We start from the raw sequence: 27,626 nt of genomic DNA on the forward strand, positions 1-27,626 counted from the left end.
TCCAGCTTCTAGTTAGTCTGCCTCCAATCTCCCCAGGCCTACCACACCACTCAGAGCACACTTGAGCACACCCTTCTTTTTCACCAGAAAGCTTTCCTATGCCTGCCTTTGAGTTTTTGCCAAATTTAAGTTGGCGAAGGTGGCTGACTCCCTTGCTACAGCAAGCCCTGCACAAATAGCCTCTATTTGTCCTCATCTATATAGTCTTTCGGAGAAGGCAATGGTACCCCACTCCAGAACTCTTGCCTGGAAAATCCCATGGATGGAGGAGCCTGGTAGGCTGCCGTCCATGGGGTCGCTAAGAATCGGACACGACTGAGCGACTTCACTTTCACTTTCGCTTTCATGCATTGGAGAAGGAAATGGCAACCCACTCCAGTGTTCTTGCCTGGAGAATCCCAGGGACGGGGGAGCCTGGTGGGCTGCCGTCTATGGGATCGCACAGAGTCGGACACTGACTGAAGTGACTTAGCAGCAGCAGTAGCAGCAGCATATAGTCTTTATTTCAAGAGAAATGAATCTCCTCTCACTCTACTTACCAGAAAACTGATTACATTAGTTCTTCATTTTCCAGTGGTGTCTGTAGGGATTTGCTGAAAGGTTAGCATCTAGATAGTTGGAGGGTTTTTAGATTTGTGTGAAGTGGTCTTACAAATATGAGATTTATCATTGTCCTAAAATATTTTTACTTCCTGCCACTTGTAATTGGATGTGTTTACCCATCTTAATAGCATCAAAAAAAAAAAAAATCAGGAAAACACACCAAAGATAATAAGGAGAGTTTTATTGTAAAGATAGACAGGACCTATAATTTTTATATTTTTCCAAGTCTACAAAAACTCTCAGAGTAGAAATTTCTTTGTCTGTCATACCAGCAGACAGGTTATTTATAAATCAGGGAAAGGAAAGTTCACTTCCTGCTAAACTGAGGTAGAGGAGGTGGCACCTTAATATCCTGGCCTCTCTCCAGCTTCTTCTCACAATCCACCAGGTAATTGACTCCATCGATGACTATCTGAACAAGCTCGACCTTTGACAGTGAAAGAGATGAAAGATTAATTTGTACAGAAGACACATGCAAGGCTTTGATCAAAAGGAACAATACTGGGACACATGAGAACCTTCCCTGTTAGATGGACTGTATAACAATTTCTTCTCATTGTTTCCCTAAAGTTTTGTGGGAAGAGAGGTATCTGATAGCTAGCAGAGATATTACAGGGTTACTCTCGATCTTTCTGTCATTAAGATAAGGTCACTACTTTGTGTGTGAGAACTTTTTAAAAAATATGAAAACCATTAGTTTGCATTTCAGACATTTCTTCCCCATCAATCGCTGCTAAAAAATGACAGTTTGTCTTAAAGTATATCTACACAGTGACACCCTCGTGATATTCTCTGACCCAGACTTAAATTCTGACTTGCCACTAAGCTACCTGAGCACTAAACATGCTACAGTTCAGATATTATCATTTACACAGTGAATGGCTTTCTGAACAATATTTCAACTCAAATATTTGGCAATTAAAGAATGTTTGCAATGTACCAGGCTAGTTTGTTACTTAAGGAAACTATGTGAATTGCATTAAGATATACTTTTTAAAAAACCCCTGCTTAAAATAAGTTAGAACTTTCATTTACAAATAATTGGTTTTCTTAAACTAGAGTACATTTACCTATGATTTTTCCCCTGGGAATCACCTCTCAAACAAATTTCTTGCACTGCTCCTAAAAAAACCCAACTAAGGTAGTAAGTAATTACTATTTAGTTCCAGACATCACTAAAATACATGATATAACTCAAGAATGCCAAGCAATAATGGAGGAGATGGTTAAGTGTTACAGCTGAACATATTTTAGGCATGATGGAGTCTAGTGTCCTCCCCATTTCTTTTCATACAGAGGGAAATGGAAGCTCTAAGAAAGGGTTGGGTCAAAAAGCTAGTCATTACTAATTAAAAAAAAAAACAAACTTATTTTTTCTACTTATCCAACTGACCCATTCCATTGTTGATGAGGATGTGGTGAGGGGTCATTACTGCCAGTGGAACTCTCTTGGTATAAATCTTCTGATAGAAAACTTGGTCATAAGTACGGGACTCTCATATTTAACCCAAGAATCCCCTTTCTAGAAATATATCCTAACTAACTAATCATAGTTGTGATCAAAGTTATACATAGAGATGGTCAAGCATAATATCAAAAAATCAGGGAGATGTTAAATAGATATGTTTTGAAGAATATTTAATACTGTAGAAAAATGCTCATGTTGAAAAAAAATACATTGGGAAAAAGCTGTTTTATATCCAACATATGTAATAATACTAAATTTAGTAAAAAAATTTTTTTTGAATAATTGTAAGAATGGAAGGCAATTTAGAATAATGTTCACAATGGTTAACAGGGTTGTTGGTTAAATAAGTGGATTTTTTTTTTTTAACACTTCTGGGAATTTTTCTAGTCCTTTTAAAAGATCACTTACTAAATCATAGGTGTTGTTTTTTTTTTAATGATGACCACCTAGCTTTCCAGTAATTAAAATCAAGTTTTAATATTAGAGGCAAACAGGGCTAGGGCCCAGATTTTCTTTATTATTCACTACACCATACGTTATTTAGCTAATTTCAGAAGGTGTGGTATTTATAGCTGCTGCTTCCTCAAGTACTTTACCAGAGCTGGTAGCATGCAGGCTGATTTCATTGTTTTGTTTTCCCTCTTCCTTCCCTCAGTTTGCTGGTAGGAATACCAACTAACAATGAAATACGCAAAAGATGGCAAGAAAGAAGAAAGAGCATCAGTGATCCATGGGTTTAACAACCAGCCACTGAGTTATTGAGTTGTATGTTGTTGTTGAGTTGTTAAGTCATGTCCGACTCTTTGCAACCCCACAGGCTGCAGCATGCCAGGCTTCCCTGCCCCTCACTATCTTCCGGAGTTTGCTTAAACTTATGTCCATTGAGTCAGTGATGCCACTGAGTTGTATAAGAGCCTTTTAATTAATGATGGGCACAGTATGTTCAGGGCTTCCCAGGTGATGCTAGTGGTAAAGAGCCGTCCTGCCAGTGAAGGAGATGAAAGAAACGTGGGTTCTATCCCTGGGTCAGGAAGATCCTCTGGAGAAGGAAATGGCAACCCACTCCAGTATTCTTGCCTGGAGAATCCCATGGACAGAGGAGCCTGTGGGTCACAAAGAGTTGGACACAACTGAAGTGACTTAGCAAGCACATATATTCAATGAGATAAACTGGGAGGAATTACAGAGATTGGGATTTGCTTAGGATTCTGCTGCATGTTCATTATGTGTGCTCTTTGTGCTTCTTCTCACGTGTCACTCCAGGCCTACCTATAGTTTATGAATCTCATTTATCCTTTATATTCACAGAATCCTAAGGGCCATCTGCTGAGCACAATCTTACACATATCTGGTGCATACCGTATTTGCCATCTTGAGCACTAAATACAAAATTTTACAAACTACCAAGTAGCTAAAAATGCCCAAGTGAAGATGATAGCATGTGATCTTCATCAAAGGCAACTCAGAATCAAGAGAAAAATCCACTATTTCACTCCACTCAGGGAGAGCACATGTGTTCTCTGACTTCACAGTGCTAAGACTGCTGTCCTTTAGCAAAACAGAGCTCCTGCCACTCACGATTGCTGGAACAGCTCTGGGGGCAGGCGGCTGACAGCAGTCCCACTGTGAATTCCTTCGCTTGTCTATACATTCTCAGATCCCGTGGTTCTTACCTTTATGCAGTGCTTTCCCATGGAGGACCAGTGCTACAGAATGAAATGCTAACATGGCACAGGACTCAACGGGCCTAGAGGAGGTCTCGAATTTTGGAATAAGGAAGGGCTGTTGAGGTTACTTCTTTTCCTCTTAGGCTGATTTTGTTAGCTCATTTTTGGAAAGTGAGAGAAATGTTACCTCCGATCGGCCAATTCGATCTATGTTGGAAATGTCATACACGTCTGCTACCGCTGCAGTGTCCACACCACCTGTGCCCCGCTTCTGGAGTCTCAGGTTCTCCAGGATCTTAGAAAACCGTGGATCCTGGGACAAAGGAGAATACTTGATGTCATAAGAGGCAAAACTGATTCATCATCCTTGGCACACATAGAAAAGATGTAAAATGAGAAGTAATAACAATGCATATTTAGTAAGCATATATTTGGGCCTCCCAGGTGGCTCAATGGGTAAATAATCCTCCTGGACTGCAGGAGATGCGGGTTTGATCCCTGGGTTGGGATGATCCCCTGGAGGAGAGCATGGCAACCCACTCCAGTATTCTTGCCTGGAGAATCCAAAGGACAAGAGGAGCCTGGCAGGCCACAGTCTATAGGGTTGCAGAGTCAGACACGACTGAAGTGACTGAGCACGCATGCACAAACACAAACATATACTTACTATGTACCAGGGCCCTGTGCTGGAACTTTTAAAACTTATAATAATCCCATGAAGAAGGTATTACTTTTACCCCTATTTCACAGATGAGGGAACTAAGCCTCAGAGAAATTAACTTGCCTAAAAGGAGAACATAGCTAGAAGGTAGCAGAGCTGTTATTAACTTCTATACCCCTATTTTTGCATCTAGATACCCTTTGGTGAGCTTATTGTTCATCTGTATAACAGTTGTTATTGATACAATTAAAATCAAGACATTAAGTCACATCAAATAATTTTCTTAGAACTGGAATTTTGAATAATATCATCATACTTTTTTTGGGGTGGGGGGGGCCGAAATCACATTTTCTAAACTTGTTTTAAAGTATTTGATTCACTTGGTGTGCTATGACAGAGAAACCCCCAGGTGCCCACCAGAATCCATTTTCCTATCTTAACAGGTGAGCTGAGGAAGTAACCACTGTCTAGGTTCTTACTAATGGAACAAGCAAAAGTGACAAGTGCCGCTGCCAGGCCTAGACCTTAGATCTTCACACGGACACACTGGCATGCTCTCTCGCCTCCCCACAAACTGAACATGAGGTCTGACTGTGACCAGGCCTTAAGGAAGTGGTGCTTCAAGTGTAGTTCCCTGACCAATAGCATCGGCATCACCTGGAGACTTATGAGAAATGCAAATTCTGTATTTTGGGTTTTCACAACCCTCCACGTGATTCTGCTGCAGGTTCAAGCCTGAGAGCATCTGAACTAGGAGAGAGAAGGAGATGGAAGGCTGGCCAGGCAGCAGAGAAGCCTTCCTGTCCATCTCTACTTGTGATATGATGGAGGATTTAAACTTCCTAAAGTCACATCCCATTCTTACAGCCCCTTAACCTCTTATCCTATGGACACAAGTGTTTTTTCAAGCAAACAACCTTTTCTTGTCACTTTCTTTCATCTGTCAGAAAGTAAAGGTTAAGGAATGGACTGGGACATTTTCCCCTCCACAAAGCAGCCCCAGGTGAGCTCATCCTGGTGGAACCCAACAGGACCACAGGCTACGTGACAGTACCTTGCTGAGCTTTGGGATCCTGACGTGGACACCAGCTCGCAATCCTGTGCCGAGGTTCGAAGGGCAGGTCAGAATGTACCCCAGGCGCTCATTCCACATGAACTCCCAGCCTCGCTCTTGGATTAAGCGTTCCACCTACAACAGGGAGCAAATGATGAAGTTCTCAGAGAGCCATTCACTCAGCATGCCCCCAGCACCAGAGAGAGGTGTGCGTACTGTAAGTTTGCCATGAATAAAACTTAGGTAAATTTATAGTACTACTTCTATATTTGGAAAGGAAAAAGTAAAACTAACTGCAGTTCCTTTTTTAAAGTTATTTTTAATCCTTTTAATAATTTTATTTATTTTTTGTGGGTCTTCATTGCTGCAAGGGCTTTTCTCTAGTTGTGGTGAGTGGGGTATGTGGGCTTCTCAGTGCGGTGGCTTCTTTTGCGGCAGAGCACAGGCTCTAGGGCACTTGAGCTTCCATAGTTGCAGCATGTGGGCTCATTGCTTCCAGCTCCCAAGCTCTGGAGCACTGGCTCAATAGTTGTGGCACATGGGCTTTGTTGCCCCTCGGCATGTGGGATCTTCCCGGATCAGGGATCAAACTCATGTCTCCTGCATTGGCAGGCGGATTCTTTACCACTGAGCTGCCAGGGAAGCCCAATATTTTTTTATTGAATGAAAGATTCTTTAAATTCTATAATGCTTTACAATCTTCAAAAGTTTCATACACGTGATTTCATATATTCTCATAATAACCTTTTTTTCCTCCTACCCTATTACCCCTCCCCCATCCGCTCTCCCCGCTGGTAACCACTAGTTTGTTCTCTATAGCAGTAAGTCTACTTCTTTTTTTGTTTTATTCATTAGTTAGTTGTACTTTTTAGATTCCATACATAAGTGAGATCATAACAGTATTTGTCTTTCTCTGATATTTCACTTAGTATAATGCCCTCCAAGTCCATCCATGTTGCTGCAAATGGTAACGTTTCAATCCTTTATTCTATAGTACTTCATTAATAGAAAATTAAACCTCTTCTATCACTATATCAAAATGGTCCAATTAAATTAGATGAACCATGTAAAGCACTGAACACAGTACCTAGGACATCAGTTCAGTTCAGTCACTCAGTTATGTCCGACTCTTTGAGACCCCATGAACTGCAGCATGCCAAGCCTCCCTGTCCATCACCAACTCCCGGAGTTCACTCAAACTCACGTCCATTAAGTCGGTGATGCCATCCAGCCATCTCATCTCCTGTTGTTCCCTTCTCCTCTTGCCCCCAATCCCTCCCAGCATCAGAGTCTTTTCCAATGAGTCAACTCTTCGCCAAAGAGGTGGCCAAAGTATTGGAGTTTCAGCTTTAGCATCAGTCCTTCCAATGAACACCTAGGGCTGATCTCCTTTAGAATGGACTGGTTGGATCTCCTTGCAGTCCAAGGGACTCTCAGGAGTCTTCTCCAACACCACAGTTCAAAAGCATCAATTCTTTGGTGCTCAGCTTTCTTCACAGTCCAACTCTTACATCCATACATGACCACAGGAAAAACCATAGCCTTGACTAGACGAACCTTTGTTGGCAAAGTAATGTCTCTGCCTTTCAATATGCTATCTAGGTTGGTCATAACTTTCCTTCCAAGGAGTAAGCATCTTTTAATTTCATGGCTGCAGTCACCATCTGTAGTGATTTTGGAGCCCCCCAAAATAAAATCTGACACTGTTTCCACTGTTTCCCCATCTATTTCCCATGAAGTGATGGGATCAAATGCCATGATCTTAGTTTTCTGAATGTTGAGCTTTAAGCCAACTTTTTCACTCTCCTCTTTCACTTTCATCAAGAGGCTTTTTAGTTTCTCTCTACTTTCTGCCATAAGGGTGGTGTCATCTGCATATCTGAGGTTATTGATATTTCTCCCGGCAATCTTGATTCCAGCTTGTGCTTCTTCCAGTCCAGCGTTTCTCATGATGTACTCTGCATAGAAGTTAAATAAGCAGGGTGACAATATACAGCCTTGACGTACTCCTTTTCCTATTTGGAACCAGTCTGTTGTTCCATGTCCAGTTCTAACTGTTGCTTCCTGACCTGCATATAGGTTTACTAAACAATAAATGTCAGTTGCTCTTATTTTTTCATATGAGCATTGTAGGAGGATATAGTAGTTCTCAGCAAGTAAGGCTGTGGTCGTGTTGTTTTTGTTGTTCAATCGCTAAGTTGTGTCCAACTCTTTGCGACCCCATGGACTGCAGCACGCCAGGCTTCCCTGTCCTTCACTATCTCCTGGAGCTTGCTCAAACTCATGTTCATTGTGTCGATGATACCATCCAACCATCTCATCTTCTGTCACCCCCTTCTCCTCTTGCCCTCAATCATTCTCAGCATCTGGGTCTTTTCCAGTAAGTCGGCTCTTTGCATAAGGTAGTTAAAGTATTGGAGCTTCAGCATCAGTCCTTCCAATGACTATTTAGGGTTGATTTCCTTTAGGATCGCCTGGTTACATATGAACATAGATGCATCCTATACTGTTTCTATGCTTAGAACAGCCAAGAGCTCTGTTAAAGAAATCAGAAAATAGCTAATGATCCACAGACTTCTCTAAACCATCCTGCATTGGGGCAGGAAGCATGGGAGCTTGCTGGGAGCCGCAACCCAAAAGAGTGCCACGATCCCTAGAAAAAAAAAATTAGCCCTGTCTTGGAAGTCACCACAGTACTTTTTTTCAAGAATGAAAAATATAGAGATTTTATTTTAGTGAATATTCAGAATTCTCTGATGACATCTTACCTCTTTAAGTCCACGACAGAATCGCTCAAATACTCTTTTCATATTGCCTCCCTTCTCCATAGAGATTACTCTGGTGTGGTCTTCCTCATTAATCCAGATGAGAAATGTCTTGTCATAATTATGCCTAATGAAGTGAGAAATATGGTGTTGAGTGTTAATTACATTTGTTTCAACACATGAAAATTCCTATTACCTCTGTAACTTGATTGCATCATTTCACCTTACTCATTGCCTTAGATGGTCCTAATTTCTTCACTGTGCCCGCACAAGTACTGCAAAATAATGTTACCCTGACAGAATGAAGAGTAACACCAACTCCAACCCTCATGTCATGTTTTTGACAAACAATAACATAATCTCGCTCATTCTTCAGACTAGGATGACAATAATTCAGCCATGATAACTTTCAGCTTTGTTGCTAACAAGAGTGTCCTGTCTCCTAATAGATTCAACCAAAATCATATGGCACTTAATAAAAGATTTTACCTGCAGCCCAACATGTTTGGGATACAGATTTCACATGTTTGCTGTATAGATCCTACCTCTGAACTCGCACTGAACGGCTGCTCCCCAACACTTTGATCTGGGCTCCTTCTGGTAGTGCCATAATAACTACCAAGGAATAAGAATCAAAGTTGCCTGAGGACAGTTGGCCAAGGTAAAATATGTGTACACTCATAGCCACTCTTCCTTGTAGGATTTTGCTTAAATCCTCAATATTTATTTTTCATTTTCTGCTCTTCTGTTTTAATGGCATGAAACAGAGATTCTCTAAAGTCAAATAATATGAAGCTAATTTTTTCTTACAATTTTTTCTCATGCATAATTCATGCAAACCAGCTAGCATTCCTGCACATCTTGGAAACATTACTATACTTATACATTAAACACACACACACACACAAACACCAATTTCTACGAACTCTATCTTCTCCATTTCTAAGTACTCTATCTTCTCAAGCCAGGCATGCTGTCAAGTGCAGGTCACAGCAACTTTACGTTAGGACAAGCAGTGATGTGAAGGAGAATACTGCACACGCTGCAAATGTGAACATGCTAAGTCCATACCAGATTCCCCGGGCATCTGGCCAGTCACGGGCCATCCCAGCACAAGTTAGTAAAGGGGATACTGGCTTATCAAATAGAAAGTGGTCCTGCAGGCCAAAAAGGACAAAGCAATAAGACAACACTAATGAGATCAGACACGATGGCAAGTGCCAGGTGGTCAATTTCCAACTCACTAATAATGGCTGAGGTCTCTCAGGCAGTGCTTCTCAGTGTTGGCTGCTCACTATAATAATCAGAGAGCTTAAACAATTCTAATGCCCAGTTCCCATCTCTCAGAGATTCTTGTTATTGGCTGTGGCCTGGACATTGGTATTTTCTAGTGTACAGCTAAGGTTGAAAACCCCTGGCTTAACCCAGACGGAAATCCTTAATCACTATGGAGTGTGTCTATCCAGCCAGCGCCAACCCCGTGCAATGGCAGAGTGGGCAGTGAGCAGGGGGGTGCTGTCCCAAGAAGTGTTCCACACAGTTGCATTCTCCATGTTTCTAATGTTGTAGGTTTACTTATTCTTATTATCCTTTTCATTACAAACTACTCGAGATGTAAAATAATGATCTGTAAATAAAAATAATCACCATTCGTCTAATGCTTACTCGGTGTCAGGCTCTATGCTATGTACTTTTTATTTCCTTTAATCTTCACAACAACACTCTGAAGTAAATGTAATCGTTCTATGTGATAGGAAAAGAAAACTGAGGCTCAGATAAAACAACCTATCACACAGCTAGGAAACGGCAAAATCTAGATGCAAACCTAGACCTGTCTGACTCCCAAGTATGCCTCTAACTACAATATACCACGCCACAAATCAAAATCAGCGTCCAGAGACAGGCATTTTTCTTGCTTGTGTGGACACAGTAAGAATATGAATGTGGATTCCATATATTCCAATATGATCACACTGCAGTCAGAAATCAAGAGGACACGGGAAGGGGAGTCCTTCTACAGTCTCTAAGTGGAAGAGCTGGGACAGGTTTAGGGACTGTTATTGCCCAGGAAACAGCGTGGCCTTTAAGCTGGAGACCAGAAGCAGCTACTTGAGGCCGAGGAGTTGTTCTGTAACAGGGCAAGTGGAGAGAACCAGGAGACTGAGGCAAGGCCTCAGTTGGCCCATCTCGTTTGGAGATGGGGCATCTTTTCTGGTATCACATCTTCTGAAATAACAGAAAATTTGTTTCTCCTTTTCCTTGGAGTTTAAAGTTACTTGTGAAAATGCCAGGCCAAAAAAAGGGACTTGGGTTTTGTCTCCCCTAGTGTGAGACCAAAGCCATGGAGAGCCTGGGGAGGCAGCAGGAATCTCAGAGGCGGGCTCTGGTGTGAGGCAGGTTTGGGGGCAGGCCTTTGACCTGGATGATTCCCCTTCCAGATGTTCCGGGCTTTCTGGATTTGAGTGTGGCCGCGGAGACACAGGCAGGATTTTCCATGCCCAATTGTTCCGATTTATCAACAAGCCCCGGGATCCTCCATCCACCCCCACCCACCAATCCCAGCCCACCCTATGGTTTCCTCTGCAGACTTCATTCAGAGACCATCTCCACTTTTGACCTAAACTTTTAAGGCCTGCTCTTTCTGCCTTCGACTGACCGGGTTGAAACCCCAGCAAGCTCCCAACCAGGGCAGGGTCCTGGGCTCCGGAGAGGCCACACAGCAGCCACTCCGGGCCCTCTCAGCACCACCCCGCCCCTGGCAGCCCAGGTGGTTCAGAAGCCACTCACATCGATGAGCCGCTGCTGGTCCTGCTCCGTCATCTCGGACAGCTTGTAGTAGCGCCCGGCCAGGTCCCCCTTGAGGCCCTCCAGTGCCGTGATGGCCACGTTCTCCACCTCCCTCCGCTCTGCCCGGCTGCAGGCGGGCGGCAGGCTCAGCCCGCGGATGCTGCGGCCTGTGCGCACCCGAGACGACAGCACGTAGTGCTCGTCGAACTGCCCCTGGGTGATCTGCGGAGCAGAGCGCGGGGTCACTGTGGGGCTGTGGCCACAGTGGCCTCCACCCCGCCAACCAGGGGACCCCCGGGCACAGAGCACGTGTGCATGCTGGAGCCATCCTGCCACTCTGGGGGCTGGGGTCTTAGAAGTCAACGGAGGAGCTACTTCACAGGGCGCCCTCTGCAGTCCTTTATCCCGGCTAGATTTGGGGTGAAAAAAGGAACTGTTTCAGGAAAGGCTGAAGGTTTTCGGTGACCACCACTAACCTGGTGGTAGGAGGCAAGGAAAACTGACTTTGGCTATTTCCTGATGGTGTCAGTGGTCCTCCAGGGAGCATGGTGTGGGAAGGCCATCACAGAGCTTTCAAGGGCAGCTGGACCCAGGGACCCTTCTCTCTCCTTCTCTCCGTCTTGGGTTCTGGAGTGCCAGCTTCATGGGAGGGTACAGAGGTGGCTGGAGCCTACCTTGGATGCATCCAGATCCGTGGGGTGCTTCATCACCCTGGGGTCATAGCCATTGTGCCTCAGCTTGATGACAGGGTCAAAAAGGTCGGCAAACACCTGCAGGAGGGAAGAGGCTCCTGTTTCCTTTGGAAAGGACCAAGGAAGATGTTTCTTGGTTCAACTACTTTAATTGGTTCATCATTTGCTCTTTTTATCTTAAGCGCCAAGCCAAAGGTGATGCCCTCCTTCTCTGAAATTCTCAGTGCAACCATGCAGGAAATAGGTGTGAGACTGCATTGATGGCTAATTATAATAATAGTAGTAGCAGTTGTTGTTCAGCCACTAAGTTGTGTTTGACTCTTTGGAACCCATGGACTGTTTCCCGCCAGGCTCCCCTGTCCATAGGGATTTCCAGCAAGAATACTGAGTGGGTTGACATGATCTCTTCTGGAGGATCTTCCCAGATCAGGGATCGAACCTGTGTCTCTTGCATTGGCAGGTGGATTCTTTACCACTGAGCCACTCAGGTAGTCCAATAGTAGTAGTAGGCAAATGCCAGAGGAAACCTCTCTCAGGCACACTGCCCCTTGGGTGAGGGCAGAGATACAGATCTCTGTCATGGTAATCTCTTCCCTAGTGGTTCTGCCAAGTTCACTACCAGCAGATGAAGCAAGAAAATTTTGTGTTTAAGAATCCGAAGGATAAAAGAAGCTGCTAGATCAGAAGCTAAGCAGTTTTGTGGTCAAAACTGGTTCTCGAGTTTAAGTAACACAATACATTTGTAGAAAAGTAGTTGCATAGAAAGAAAAGTGCACAGCAGCAGTTAAGGCAAAGCAGGGACCCCTTACCCTTTGAGGACCTTCCCACCCAAACTAACTCGAGTAGAATCTACTTTTTAAAAAACCATAAATTTCTGGAAACATCCTTTAGGTAAAATAAGGATAAGAGAGGTCAAACAGAGCACCCTGCAGCCTCTGGGAGCTGTGGCATGTCAGTCCAGGAGTCAGCCCCAGTCTGGGACTCTGGGAGCTCAGAGCTGGGCTGCTACTCTTGAGTTAGCTGCCCATCTAGCCTATTCAAGATGGCCCCCTCACTCCCTTTGACGGCTGCCTTCCCAAGGAACCGCCTTCCACTTCCTGCAACAGAAGGTGCAAAGGAGGCAGACCTGAGGGAGATGGGCTGGAGGTGTTTGCCATGACAAAGAAGTTGCACCGGTGGCTGAGCTCCAGAACAGGGGACCATCCTGGGCTTCTGCCCCTAGAATGGGGATGCGGATCATGGGGTTTCTTCAGGAGATTTGAGTGTGTGCATGCTAAGTCACTTCAGTCGTGTCTGACTCTTTGTGACCCCATGGACTGTAGCCCGCCAGGCTCCTCTGTCCATGGGATTTTTTTAGGCAAGAATACTGGAGTGGGTTGCCATAGCCTCCTCCAGGGGACCTTCCTGATCCAGGGATCTAACCCTTGTCTCTTACGTCTCCAGTACTGGCAGACAGGTTCTTTACCACTACCGCCACCTGGGAAACCCCGAGAGACTTAATGATTCACTAAGACTACAGTGGACTGTGTCATCAGTAATTCCCAAACCGAACACCCATGGAACCATCCTCTCCCCTCAATAAAATTCAGCCACAAACATATCATCTCCTAAAGCCTCACTGGTGAATACACATCACCAATACAATGAAACAACAAAAAATGAAAAGATTTTATTTTTTCTGTGCCAGTTCACCCCTTGACGAGCTCAGAGAACTGAGTCATGTGATTCATCCCTCTATGGGGAGGGATACTAGAGCAGTCGCAAAGGAAGCCTTGTGCCTGGGAAGAATAGACCTCGCTGTTCCAGAAAGCACCGCAGGTGTTCTACTGAAGTTGGCTCCCCTTTATGGGAACCTGTTCTGAGAATGCAGCCCCACAGAGGGAACCCAAAGCACCCACCCAACACACACACTGTGGATCCGGCAGCTGCGAGTTTACCTCATAGGACTCCTCGTCGCCAGCCACCATGCCCACGGTCTTTATGAAGGGGTGGCCAGGGTTGTCCACTCCGGTCTGGATGCACTGGTCCAGGGTATAGCCGTTGGGCGTCACCTTGTTGCGGAGCTTGGCGTAGATGGCCGGCGTGAGGCACTCGGCCATGCAGTTGTTGTGTTTGCGCAGGTCAGGGTAGTCTGCGCTGTCCGCGGAGGAGAGAGGGGTTCAGCGAGCAGCCCCGCGGGGACGGGGCCTAGACAAGAGCTTTGTTTCTGACCAGGCTCTCTTCAGCCAGGGGGCAGAGGGAAACTGGCTAGGTCATGATTCAAGAAAGCCAGATTTCAAAAACATACATCCCTGAACTGCCAAAGAAATGGACCTAGCCCCACCTAAAGAGGTTTATGATGCTGGCTGCAGGAGCCCACAGACTGTGACTTATGTCTATAAACAGAGGAAATAGAATGAAGATAATTAGGAAAGAAACTAAAGTCATATGCAGGCTTTTTTTTTTTAAACCCAGAAGGTTCGGTAAATTACAACAGTCACATTTTGATCCCTTAGGTCTGTGATAGAGAGGCTAAAGTCCCTGCAGGCGTAACTGCACAGAAATTCATTTATTTATCTGTCCTCAATGATGCAAAATTTATGGCTATCTGCTATGCTGAGCTCAGCGCCTGCCTATAGACACAGGCATTCAGGGAATATCTGTTAAAGTAATACATAGGGGAAAATCAAATGGGGGTGCAATCTTACCCTGGGATATGCACTGACTGAATAGGGAATTCAGGACCACCATAAGCACTCTCACCTCAGGAATTCCTGAGGTACCTGGTGGGTGCCAGCAATTTCCTCAGAGATCCTGATTCCCACAGAAGCCAAGTAAGTATTTCTGAGAAACACCTCAGGTTTTCCTCATGTCTTTATGCACACCTGCCTATACGGAATCCCTTCAAGTCAGTGCTCCAACTCTACCCAGTGTGAGACCTCTCGGCCATGGTAAGGTCCCCAGAGCGGAGAAGACACTCCATCTTCATTCCACTTCTCTAATTCCCTTCTGCAAGTCCCTTTAAAGCTGATACTTCAAATCACTGCTATCACATCATAGCTTCCAGAAGGCAGTACAGCACGTACGAGGCACAGGTCTGGAATCAAGGGCCCTCGATTCATATCTGGCTACACCAGCTGCGTGAACTCAGGCACTACTTAATTTTCTGAAGCCTCCGTTTCATCACAGAGAGGTGCTAAGAGGAATAAAACACTCTGTGTAAAGTGCTCATCACACCTAGACATGTTCAACAAAGGTTCGGTCTTGTTATTACTATTCCACTAGACCTCACGCTCTGGGCAGGAATGATGAGACTACACTTCCTTGAGTTCACCACAGGTCACTGTGCATCACAAGTCACATTGATTTACTCATCCTTAGAGATGAAAGCGGGGCCCTTGCTGACAGTTTCAGCAGGGCAAAGTGTATTTCTGGCTGGCATTTGGCATCATTTTAAAGCCAAGAGGACTTACCTTGGTGGGAATAGCTTGTGTTGCTCCCGGGCCGCGGCACACACGTTCTGCTTATTCAGCAGGTACCCCGTGGTCAGGGCACCGGTGCCCAAGGTAGCAAATAACAGAGAGGCATTGCGGCCAGTCAGCAACTTTGAGAAGGTACTGGCCATCCTTCCTCTTGGATGAGTGTCTGGAAAACAGAGAAGCTAAGGATTATTTTATATATATATATATATTTATATATATATATATTTAAAAGAATTTTTTGGCTGTGTTATATTGCTTGCAGGATCTTAGTTCCCTGACCAGGGATCAAACCTGGGCCACCACAGTGGAAGCTCCAAGTCCTAACCACTGGGCCACCAGGGAACTCCTGAAAAGCTAAAGATCAGACAGCCTCACAGGACGGCCCTGAACCACAGTATAGAGATCAATAGGGGAGAGAAAAAACTGCAGGAGACTTAGCCTCTGTTTTGTTTTATTTTTTTCTTTCTCCCTCTTTTCCCCACCCTCCTCACACTGCTTGGAAAAATCTGGTTAGTTTTAGATGGAGAGAATGTCAAACTGCTTGAAGTCCATGTCATTTTCTACACCAATATAATATCAAGGAAAAAAATGGAGGCTTTCCACATTTGGCAGCTTGACAGACCAGGTGCTCTTTGGGCTCTGCCACTGCACAACTAGACCCTGAACAGAATGGCATGCTGGGCTTATGAGAGATAGAGGAAGCTGTTACTGAACCAGGCTCATTTTGCCCAACACGCAGGAATCCAAAGTGCTGAGACACTAAGGTTTGCAGCAACCCTTAGGAGGGTTTATTCACAAGGCAGCCACGGAAGAAGATGGGAGAAAAAACTCACAAATTCACCTCCTGGAAAGTAAAGGGGCTGGAGTATTTGTGGGATAACAAAGAAGCATGGCGCTCTGAAGCATAGAGTGCGTGGGGAGTGTGCAGAAAGGTGATTGGGAAAAGGTGTGGTAATTGTCATTTAGCACAGGTGTAATTAGGCTACCTCTGTAGGGTCTGAGGGTGGAGTTTCCAGCCCTGCACTGTCAAAAGGTCACTGAGCTTGGCACTCACACATGCCTAGTTGCGAGGTCAGTGGTCCTTCCAGTCTTAACCGGCTCAGCTCGAACTGGACACAGCTGAGTCCATGTTCCTGGAAAATAACTTGGGCAAACACCTTATTGTTTAGGCCAGAAACTGCATGGCAGACACACAAGCCTTAAATTGACCTTGATTGGTGAAGGCAGGTGAAATGAATTTCACTAATCATTATGCACAGTTTCAAAGTCTCTGAAGAGCACTCTCCTACTTCACGCACCCCAAGTGAGTTGGTGTCAGAACTCAGGGTAAGAAGCCAGGAGATTTGGGTTATCTTGAGTGTGGATGTCCATTTGCACACTAGGATCAGGCTATCAGCAGGGAAAGGGCAAGCTGAGTCTAAGACTCTCCAGCTGAACTAGGACCCTTGAGAGGGGCTAAAGTGGTCCAAGATCAGGAGTCCTCCCAGCAAAAGCACACTTAAATGCTCTAAGGTATATTCAGTTCAGGCCCTACTCTCCTATAGATGAAGATCAAACCATAACAAGCTCTCAGAGATCACTAAGCACACGGAGGTACTATGAATGGGAATCAACAGAATAAAGGGCCACAGATTTGGGCCTCCAATGACTGAAGATACTGTAATTTTCAGACAAGAATGTAGAGTAGCTCTATATAAAATGTTTAAAGAAACGATGAGCAAGCAAGGAATCACAGTGATGAGCAATCAACAGGAAACTACTAAGAATTATCAACCTGATCTGAAAGAGAACCAGAATGAACTACGGATAATAATACAGCTGAAGACAGAATAAATGAATTGGAAGATATACATAATAAATTATCCAGAATGTTGCACAGGAAAATAAGAAAATGGAAAATATGAGACATAAGAGATATAAGGATCGAATGACAAGATCAAAGATACATCTAATGGAGACCTCAGAAGGGAGAATAGAGAAAACAGAGAAGCCATATTTAAGGAGAAATAATGACTGAGAATTTTCCAGGACTGATGAAAAACAAAAATCCACGATTCAAGAGGTATGACATAAACCAAGCAAAATTAAAATAATCCATACATACATGAATAATAGTTAACTGCAGATTACCAGCAACAAAGATATCCAAAGAAGTTAAAGAGAAAAGACAGTTCATCTATAAAGAAAAAACATCAGCTGATTTTTCAACAGTGAATAATGGAAGACAGAGAAATGGTGTCTTTAAGGGGCTAAGAGATAATAATTATTAACCAGACTTGGGAATATAGTCAAAGTATCTTTCAAACCTGATAATGAAAACGGCAATTTAAGGTACTACTAAAATATATGCTTTACTGCTGCTACTGCTAAGTCACTTCAGTCGTGTCCAACTCTGTGTGACCCCATAGACGGCAGCCCACCAGGCTCCCCCGTCCCTGGAATTCTCCAGGCAAGAATACTGGAGTGGGTTGCCATTTCCTTCTCCAGTTCATGAAAGTGAAAAGTGAAAGTGAAGTCGCTCAGTCATGTCTGATTTTTAGCGACCCCATGGACTGCAGCCTACCAGGCTCCTCCGTCCATGGGATTTTTCCAGGCAAGAGTACTGGAGTGTATGCTTTACAAAGTAGGAAATAGACAACAGATGGATAGGATGAGATCCAGATAAAGTAGAGAACATGTATAAATCAAGATAAATATATAAAGTCATCAGGGACGAAAATCAGATATCCTGTCTACTACTGCCCAGAGATCAGAATGGAATATTAATCCACAGCATCATCCAGGATGGGGGAGCTATTTACCATGGGTTGATGAGTGGAAAACAATACAGCAGGCAATTCTTAGTACCCTCTCATTATACTGGTCTCTGTGATACCCAAACGAAGGGTGGGATTTTTTCCCCTAGTGTTTAGATTATCAGGACCCTGCTACAGGATTCTCCAAGCATAGGTGGGTTGGATGGCTGCAAGGAGGCTCTTGAGAGTATGGATATGGAATGTAAACCTAGGTGAACTAGGATGAAAACTTGAAGACAATAAACTCCTCTAATAGGGTAAGGTCAGCATGGCTTTACACACAATTCTAACAGTAGCCTTCTGCAGACCACTTTCTTATCTGACTGCATTTTGGGAACTGTTCCCAGTTCCCAGTTATTCTTCCAGGATCGCCACCTAGAAGTCTTTATTTAACACCTTTTTGAGCAACACTAGGGAGAAATTTGAACATCTCACCTAAAGCATCAAAGTCATTGAAAAAAATTTAGGGAGTTATTTTCCTATGTTAGCCCAGGAAATCAAATTGTCAGACAGCCTTTCCTCTGGCCATGTCTAAAAAGAATCCCCTTCAATCCTAAAGACAGGAATTACTTTAGTAATCAGCAGGCAAGACAAATGGGCTATTTCTTAGAGTTGTTCCAGGGACTTGTAATGGCCCAACATTCATCTGAACACATGTACTTCTTTGCTCCCTACTAGACTTTGGGCTGCTGTCTATCTCCTTCCAAGGGTAGGTCAGTGTTCCTCAAGGAACAACACCCATTCTTCCTGGCTTTTGTACACAGCAGGTGACACTAACTTATATCTTTGAAACCTGTTGTATCCGCTTTCACATCCTCCAATCTGCTTCCTAAGCAGAGAGGCAATACTTTCTTCTCTGATTTAACCATAGAACTCTCCAAAATAAGGGAAGCATGGCCCAAGCTCTTTCCAGACTATATATGGGTCAAAATTTAAGCCAAGACATACTCCCTAAGTTAACAAGAAGTGCATTTGTTTCTGAGTTTGGCTCAAACAGTTGATTTTTATTTTTCTTTCCTTAGTTGGCTTTCAGAGAAGGCAACGGCACCCCACTCCAGTACTCTTGCCTGGAAAATCCCATGGATGGAGGGGCCTGGTAGGCTGCAGTCCATGAGGTCGCTAGGAGTCGGACACGACTGAGCGACTTCACTTTCACTTTTCACTTTCATACATTGGAGAAGGAAATGGCAACCCACTCCAGTGTTCTTGCCTGGAGAATCCCAGGGACAGAGGAGCCTGGTGGGCTGCCGTCTATGGGGTCGCACAGAGTCGGACATGACTGACGTGACTTAGCAGTAGCAGCTGTAGTTGGTTTAGCACTGATGTGTGTTCACATCAGCGTGTTTGAGAAGATAAATCCAAAAAGGCAGAGTCAGGAGGAAGCGGAGAGGGTGGTGTCCACGTGCAACCCACCAACCACTGGTGGTCTTTAAAGGTCTTCTCCCTGTGAAGGTGATCTGTGGCTAGGTGTCTGATTCAAAATATTCATGTTTAAAATGTTATCATATCCATATTTTAGTTTCTGTGTGTGCATGCTCAGTCACTAAGTTGTGTCTGACTCTTTGCAACTCCACTAAATGTAACTTGTCAGATTCCTCTGTCCATGGAATTTTCCAGACAAGAATATTGGAGTGGCTGCCATTTCCTCCTCCGGGGATCTTCCCAATGCAGGGATCAAACCCGCTTCTCCTGGGTCTCCTGCATCGGCAGGTGACGTTTACCACTGAGCCACCTAATCAGCTATACTCTAATATAAAATAAAAAGTTTAAAAAAAAAGATGAGGGAACTCAAAAACAGAGAGGTTAACTGACAGCCAAGGGTCAGTTAAGGGAAATCACATGTACTGACTTTAAAGGAAGATCCTGTTTTTACTTATAAGGTTTGCTGCTGCTGCTAAGTCGCTTCAGTCGTGTCCGATTCTGTGTGACCCCATAGACGGCAGCCCACCAGGCACTGCCGTCCCTGGGATTCTCCAGGCAAGAACACTGGAGTGGGTTGCCATTTCCTTCTCCAATGCATGAAAGTGAAAAGTGAAAGTGAAGTTGCTCAGTCGTGTCCGACTCTTAGCGACCCCATGGACTACAGCCCACCAGGCTCCTCCATCCGTGGTGTTTTCCAGGCAAGAGTACTAGAGTGGGGTGCTATCGCCTTCTCCCACTTATAAGGTTTAGTAACGATATTATAGTATGTTTGGATGGAGTCAACCTCTCCTCTCCAAGGAGTCCTCTGCCAGACAGTTCTAGTTGCCTCTGGTTCCTCATGGTCTCTCAGGGATCCTGGCTGGTTCTTCTCAATCAGGGTTTCCACCAAGGGCTTGACAGAGGATAATTATGGGGCCAAATTGCCATCCAGCCACACAGGCATCATTTTGGGCAGCTCTGAAGGGCAGTGCAATCAGAGGGTGGGCCCTCAGGGCTTCCGCCACCCTCCAGGAACACCACTGACCACAGACTTCCAGGGGTCATCAGGCAGTGCAGGTTATGATCACCATGAACGATACTGACATGCTTCATGGAGGGAGGAGTCACAGCGGGCAGCAATGGAGGGAGAGGCAAGATTTGGTGATGAAAGGGTAAGGAGAGGTATCTTTTTACTTGTTTGATAAATATTAATATTTAGATATCTAGTATGTGGCAGCTTTTACAGAGCTCATAGTCTGAGGGGGAAATTCTCATATAGCACTTACTACATGCGGGGGCACATGGTTCCATTAGCTTTATGGTTATTCCCCCATTAAATCCTCACAACAGAGGACGTTCTTATTATCCCCATGTTATAGACAAGCAAATGGAGGTAAAAAAAAGGTAAAATCATTTGTCCAAAAGCACACAGTGTGTGAGTGGCAATGTGGGGATTGTGGTCTAGTGGTCTAGGACTAGTGGTCTGTTTTCACAGTCCTTGCTCTTAACCAGCACCTGCCTGGGCAACTACAAGTTATAATGTCAGTGTTCTTCCAGGGGAACCAGAGCCCCGTGGGAGCCCCTGGGAGGGACTGGAACTGGCCCAGTTCATTCAGCTATACTGTTTCAGGAAGCTGGTCTGGTCTTAATCAGTCTGAGCTATTGTTTACCTCCAGCTGCCCTTGGACTGGCACCAGGACGCAAACTACCAAAGATGAGAGCAGAAACAATGCCCTGACACCACACACCCGTGTGCATAGACAGATAAGCACAGAGGCCTGCTGCATCACCTCTCTGGCCAGCTGCCTTCCAGCCATCCTCCAGGTGGGAGAACCTCCACTGCACTCAGCCCACACTACATTCAATCTACTTTGGAATACAGCAGAAAGAAAGAGAGGAAGAAGGGCTGACTAGCCCTGTTCTATGCCTTGGTCCAGGATCTTCCAGATGAGGACACAGACTCCTTGACTACTGTCACTCATCCAAATCTGGCTCTGGAGAGAATTTATAGAAAATAATTCCCTGAAATGTGGAGAGTTGAAGTCCAGTGGGACTGAGTCTGCCCAGGAGGTATAGTGGCTGCCTGTCCCCAAAGGCGCAGAGAAAAGCCATGACTAGGGACAACCTTGATGGATTCCAGATTCCAGAACATTTGCAGCTACTAGGAACAAATCTGAATGAGGCCTGGCACTTATGAAGGGCTGAATATATGCACACATTTGTAACTAGCACTTTGCTTCACTCTAGAGGTCACCTCTAGGTGCTGCCCTCAGAATGTTTGAGAACATTTGGGGTGGGTTGCCATTCCCTTCTCCAGGTGGATCTTCCCAACTCAGGGATTGAACCCCAGTCTCCTGCATTGCAGGCAGAGTCTTTACCATCCAAAAAACCAGGGAAGCCCCATAGAAGGAGAGAGGCACAACGATACTTAGTGAAGCACTGTGTGCGGTGGCATAAAACCTAGAAGAACCTGTCTATCAGAGGAAGAAGGACAGTATGAAATGTGATAAAAGAGACAATGGAATATTCCATGGCTATTAAAGAATCAGTTTAAAGTGCCTCCACTTCACCTAGATGCATGTCTATGCTCTATTCTTAGGTTAAAAGAGGAAAAAAAATCTCAAAGTAATGAATATGAATGGCTCCAATTTTATAACAATGATGTATCTATGTATGTATTTGCATATATTAGTATAACATAAAGAAAAGTATTAAAGGTTACTCATCAAACTGCAAAAAGCATTACTTCAGAGCCACAGACTTGAAGTAGGCAGATTATTTTCTCTTAATAGAATTCTGTATTATTGCATCACTTGTAAAAACCAGCATGGATTGTCTTTATGATCAAAAATTAAATTTAAAACTAAAACAAAAGTCAGCTGTGAGGTGTGTTAAAAAGTCACATTTTCAGGCTCCATCTTTTGAATGAGTAGCAAGAATGGCACTGTCAACATGTCTATTAAGTAAGCAGGCAATTCTCAGGCCCTGCTGGGTCTACGGAGCCTGCAAGTTGCCTACCTGAGCTTCAGCAACCCCCTCTATATAACGGACTCCTCCATTGTATACGATGAGACCCCTCCCCGAGCTACTGTGAGGACTAAGTGACAGGCTACAGTACGCCCTGAGTAAATGTGAGTCTCTCCCCTCTAGTGATCTTAAGGCTACAGGAGTTATTACTCTCTTCCCACAACCACCACTGGTTTTCCTAGCCAGCACTGGTCTGCCCCTTCTCTGAATGTTTGTTGACTTCAGTTTTACCATTCAAAGTGTTTCATCTAATTGCTTTATTCTGTAATCTCTCTGAGGACAAGCCTTGATTCCAGATGGAGCCCATCATGTATGTTCAGATCCACGTGCCGGGAGCCAGCATATTGCATATTGAGTGCATATTGAGTGCAGCACTTTCCACAGCATCATCTTTCAGGATCTGGAATAGCTCAACTGGAATTCTATCACTGCCGGGAGCCAGTGTGAGGCACTCCGCCCATGGCAAAGGTCATGAGGAAGGAGGCTTGGCATATGCAAAGGCGGGATCGAGCCTCAGGAGTCCCCCTGGAAATTCTCGAGCATCTACCAGAGTCTGCCTACTTTCTGCTTTGTGCTTTCACCTACACCTCTGACTTTACAGGGGGCTGTCCCCCACTACCTCTCTCTGAAAAAAAGAGTTAGCTTACAGCTCCAGTTAATAATTCCTGGGTGTGACAGTGTTTAACCTACAAACTCCTTTGGAAATCCTCTAGCCTGCCTGAATAGGTTTTTCCGGCCACATGTGATTGTTCAGAGCCTCCCAACTGTGAGAGGCAGGAGATGTTCTAAACTGTCTAAACACAGATTCTTTTGAGTAGTTAAAAGATTGATTAGAAATTGTATTGGTGAAGGGTTTTTCACTTATTGAGCCAATGTTTGCTGCTAAGTCTCCATACTCCTTACCTACTGTGTCCTTGGCGGTGTATTGATTGATATAATGGGTGTATAGAAATGTAAAATGCAGCTTTGTCCAATGCTTTTTTGGAGGCTGGTGCCTGACTTTGGAATAATCACCTTTAGAGAAAAATAAGTTTCTTAAAATGTTAACAGGCCTCCAGGCCAGAAGATGATGTAATTCACCTGAACTTTTACATATGATAAGTTTGAAAGCCTGGCTTCGATTAGGACCAGGAACTGCTGTCCTTGCATGACTCCACTCCTTCCCCCATTATCCTCTTTGCACAACTTAAGGTATAAAAACTACTTTGGAAAATAAAGTGCGGGCCTTGTTCACTGAAACTTGGTCTCCCCATGTCGCGCTCTCTTTCAAATTCTGGCTGAGTCTCCATCTGGAGCGCGGAACCCGCCATGCTTGCTAATTATGCCTGGGCTTCTAAGATCCGACCGGGGAGGCCTCAGCGTCTCCTCTCCTTCGGGAGAACGGAAGGACGCCTGTGGCCTACGTAAGTGGTGCAAACTTCTTGTCTTGAAGTTTTATTGGTCTCCCGCGTAAACCAAGCTACTCAGCCTCTTTTCTCCACTGAATTTTCCTACTGAGCTATCCTCATTCTATTACTCTTTATATCCTTAATTAACGTTTAATTAAGCAGTTGTTTCCTGACCCTTGCCTACACCGTCTCTCCTTCGAATACCCTGGATCAGCCGGGGCTGCACGCCGGCATCCACGGATCATCCTTTGAAAACCAATGTCAGGGCTCACAACGTCGATTTCCTCAGTTGGGTTCCCAAGTTCTTCTTCCAGACTCTGACCCTTTACCCAGGCCTTTCCTTCCACCTAGAATGTCCTTTCCATCTTTGCATGACCACACCATACTATCTTTTTTTCATTTAACTACCATTTACCAAACTCCCACCATGAGCCATGCATCATGCAAGAGGCCCATACAAATGTTTTTCTCAGTCTTTAAAACAATCCTGGCAAGTAGGCATTATTTTGCAGATGGAGAAAACAGAGAGAGGTTAAGGGACTTAACAACCAACACTTGATAAAGCTGGGATTTGAAACAGGCTAGTCTCTGGCCCTGGATCCAGGCTCCTTGCAAACCACAGCACCTCACAGGCAGCCCTGCACTGATTAGCAATTGGAGAGAAACCACCTTTGTGCTTCAGGACCTGGGAGCCACAGATCACTTCACTCAGGCCCACAAGACGGTAGAAATGCACTTACCACAGAAACTTCTAGACATGGGATTGTCACCTGAGAGCATGTGACTCCCCCAGCGTCCCAGAATATTATAAGCCTGTCCTCTCTCCTGTCCTCAGGCTTCTGCTGAAGTGGCCGAGATGCCAGGTGCCACTTCACCCACCCCACTCTGACGCCAGGTGCCCAAAGTGCCTGCCAGGCATGCCGGGGATGCTGGGCAAGCCTGCCTTTCTCAGAGGAGATAGGACATGGGGTTTTCTTCTCTCTCCTCCTCTCTTCTCCCCTCCCTCCTACACAAGTAGGGACTGCAGGGATGAGGAGGGAGGTAGTCTCTAGCTCTCACCCCACAGAAGTCACGTGCCTCAGTTTCCCTAACTTGGAACACTTCATGACTCCTGATTTGATTTTTATCATTAGGGCTACACTCTGGCCAAACTGCTGGGCTGCAAGCCAGTGAGATTTCTAAATGGGTGCAAGATTACAGCCAAAAAGCAATGGTGCTGTGGTTATATACTTGCCCTCTCCACTGAAAAAACAAGAACCGTGACACTAAGCCCTTCGGTCATCATGCCCAAGAGCCCCCCACGTCTGTCTCAGGCAGGCGTACTGGGAGTCTGGATCAGGTTTGGTCTGGTTCTGTCACATCCTAGGCTATGGACAGAACCCAGCCTTGAGTTCTGTCACTGCCTCAGTTCTGACCTCCTGGAGGTTGTCCTGAGTAACTGGAGGGAGACGCGATGGGTGCCATTCTGCTGACTCAGAGTTATTTCTGGTCCAGCTGTACAGGGCGTCTGCGTTTCGAGCTCCTTGGAGGGCAGTGGAAGGCCAGGGGTCGGACCACGTGTTGGCGTTCCCTCCAGAGAGAGTGACCCCAAAATAGAGGGCGTCCTTGAGGCTGGACTAACTCCACAGAACACTCTGAACAAATTCTCCTGATGTCACTCGTGGCCAGCAGAGACCGGCTGTCCCATCCCAATTCTAAGGGAGCAAAGGGTTCAAGTTACTTCTCCACCCCCAAATGTACTGGCACCCTAAGAGGCACCCTTGGGCATCTCCATTCTATTTAACAAGTAGAAAGTCATAAGCAGAGAAATCTATGGTCCTTCCCTGTAAAACAGAGGCCTTTCCTAGGCCTCCTGGTGATGAAGACATACAACCATCACAAGCTCATCTCTCAAGGGTAAGTTGCTTTCAAGAAAATAGGAAGCTAGGAACCATCTAGTTCTTTGAAATGCTGTACAGGAGTGGAAGCCTCCTTCCCTGCCCAAGGGAAGGAGCACTGTGGCCTCCTAGGCAGCAGTGGGTGTGACCTCCAGCGGTCACCTTCAGATGGGCTCCCTGTGGGATTCCTGGCTCAGTGAGCAGGGACTCCCAGAATGCTGATGCAAGGTCCCATGTGGTCCCCTCTGGGAAGGCAAATGGCTCCTGTTCTAGGCTGTGGCAGAGATGGAGTCCCAGAGCCTCTGAGCCAGGGGCAAAGTCTGTCTCCAAACCAGTCCTCCTCCTGCCTTGGAACACGCAGGATGCTCCATTCCTTCTGTCCCCCAGCCCAAGTTTCCAGGACCTTCCTCAGCCTCCTCTTTAGGAAAACTGACCTGGCCCCTGGTCCATGCTGTAAGGGTAGATTTGCTCAGGAAGCTGGAAGAGTTTGTGGGTGCATGTGGTGCTCGTGCCCTTTGCTGGAACAGTGCCTTAACCCACAAAAGGTTTGAGGGGGCAGGCTGGAAAAGGTGCCCACAAAAGTAGAAGAGGAAGCGGAGGGCTCACACAGCCTAATAACCCCCAGAGCCAGCTTGGGAGGCTCAGGAAGCCCCTTGCCAAGTTCTGCTGGCAGCCATGTTCTTCTATCTGAGCACAGGGGGAACTGACCAAGGACACAAGCTCTGACACAGAGGCAGCGGGATGGCTGCAGATAGGAAACGCAGCACTTCTGGAAACAACACACCAGGTGAACGCACGAAGCCGTGTCATGAGGCCACTGATTGCCACCTCTGCTGATTCCACCTGACCCTGTGAAGGAGGGTGCCTCAGAGGCTCCCTCAAAGGAGGGAGGCTCCGCTCAAGGGAAGGTCCCCGGGCAGCGCTGAGCAGGGCCAGAGGGTTTTGCCTCATTCTGCTGAATGTCACTCTCCACACCCAGCAGAGATGTCACCTACCCAAGGGACAAAAACAGGGCTGACAGTAACCCAACCAAACAAGCAAACAACAGCCCTTTGCCAGAGATGAAACACACGTAGGCCAACTCTGTAGCATTTTCACCTCCAGTGGGGGGGTTGTGGGTGGTGCAAATAGTTACTTGGGTTTTAATTACTTATTCATTTTATTTGTTTTAATTATTTTAGCTATTTTGTTTAAATTTTATTTAAATGATTTAAAATAAAATTTAAAATATTTTATAAATATTTTAATTGCTTTATTTAAATATTTAAATTAATTATTTTTAATGTTATTTAATTATTAATTTATTAATGGAGTAGAGATTTTAAAAATAGTTCTGTAGCAATAATATTAACCAGTTTAAATCAGGTCTAGCTCCTGGGCCAATCTGTAATTAGCTCCTTTCCAGGGCTTCAAGCTATCCATTTTTCAGTTAGTTTTTCGCAAGTTAAAGGTCTGCATCTCTTCTGATGCTGCTGAGGGAAGCCATCCCTCAAACTAATGAGTTTCTACAGATTACAACGGTAAGAAAGTTGAAAGTTACAGTCCCCAACTCTGTGGCATTTAGATTTTTCTTCCATCAAGAAAAAGTCCTGATTCACTATCAAACACAGGCACTGCAAGCAGGGTGCTGACAGGGTGCCAGCCCCCTGCGCGGAGCTGGCCTACGGAATGGTCACCTGCGCCTGGGTGCGGAGCGGCTCCATCAAGGACAGACGCGCTGCCGGCCCTTCTCAAGAGTTACCACGAATTCCTCACACAGGAGCATCGCCCAGACCCCGGCCCACAGCCCTGGGTCCACCGCTCACAAGGTCCCTACCCTGGCTCTAGCAATGACCCCAGTTTTGGAGGAATAAAGCCGGGTTTCACAGCCACACTGACCTTGGAGCCGAAGCCTCCTGCGTCCCGCCGCTCGCGAACAGCCAAGGACGGTGAGGGTGGGGGCGGGGCCGGCCTTGAAAGGGCTCCTGAGAGGGCGGGGCC

The 27,626-nt window shown here is 45.4% G+C and overlaps 1 protein-coding gene across 1 annotated transcript; it reads right to left on the reverse strand.

Moving 5' to 3' along the window:
* Positions 1–767: 767 nt before the first annotated feature.
* CKMT2 (creatine kinase, mitochondrial 2) lies at positions 768–27,626 on the reverse strand. Its single transcript, XM_006065113.4, has 10 exons — positions 27,525–27,626; positions 15,150–15,321; positions 13,635–13,833; positions 11,680–11,775; positions 11,006–11,227; positions 9,290–9,375; positions 8,222–8,345; positions 5,454–5,588; positions 3,926–4,051; positions 768–1,030 (listed from the first exon to the last, which is right to left on the reverse strand). Exons 2-10 carry the CDS (start codon positions 15,299–15,301, stop codon positions 911–913), a joined length of 1,260 nt encoding a protein of 419 aa, XP_006065175.1. The 5' UTR covers positions 15,302–15,321; positions 27,525–27,626; the 3' UTR covers positions 768–910.

The sequence above is a fragment of the Bubalus bubalis genome, chromosome 9 (assembly GCF_019923935.1).
Source record: "Bubalus bubalis isolate 160015118507 breed Murrah chromosome 9, NDDB_SH_1, whole genome shotgun sequence".
Taxonomy (NCBI): Eukaryota; Metazoa; Chordata; class Mammalia; order Artiodactyla; family Bovidae; genus Bubalus; species Bubalus bubalis.

What these genes read in the sequence shown, in the direction of transcription:
- CKMT2 (XM_006065113.4), bottom strand. Translation starts at nt 15,301, where the DNA reads ATGGCCAGTACCTTCTCAAAGTTGCTGACTGGCCGCAATGCCTCTCTG. An exon ending in TCTGTCGTGGACTTAAAGAG is followed by an intron (nt 5,589 to 8,221) that starts GTAAGATGTCAT and finishes TCCCTGTTGTAG; the next exon opens with GTGGAACGCTTAATCCAAGA. An exon ending in ATCGAATTGGCCGATCGGAG is followed by an intron (nt 1,031 to 3,925) that starts GTAACATTTCTC and finishes TCACTGTCAAAG; the next exon opens with GTCGAGCTTGTTCAGATAGT.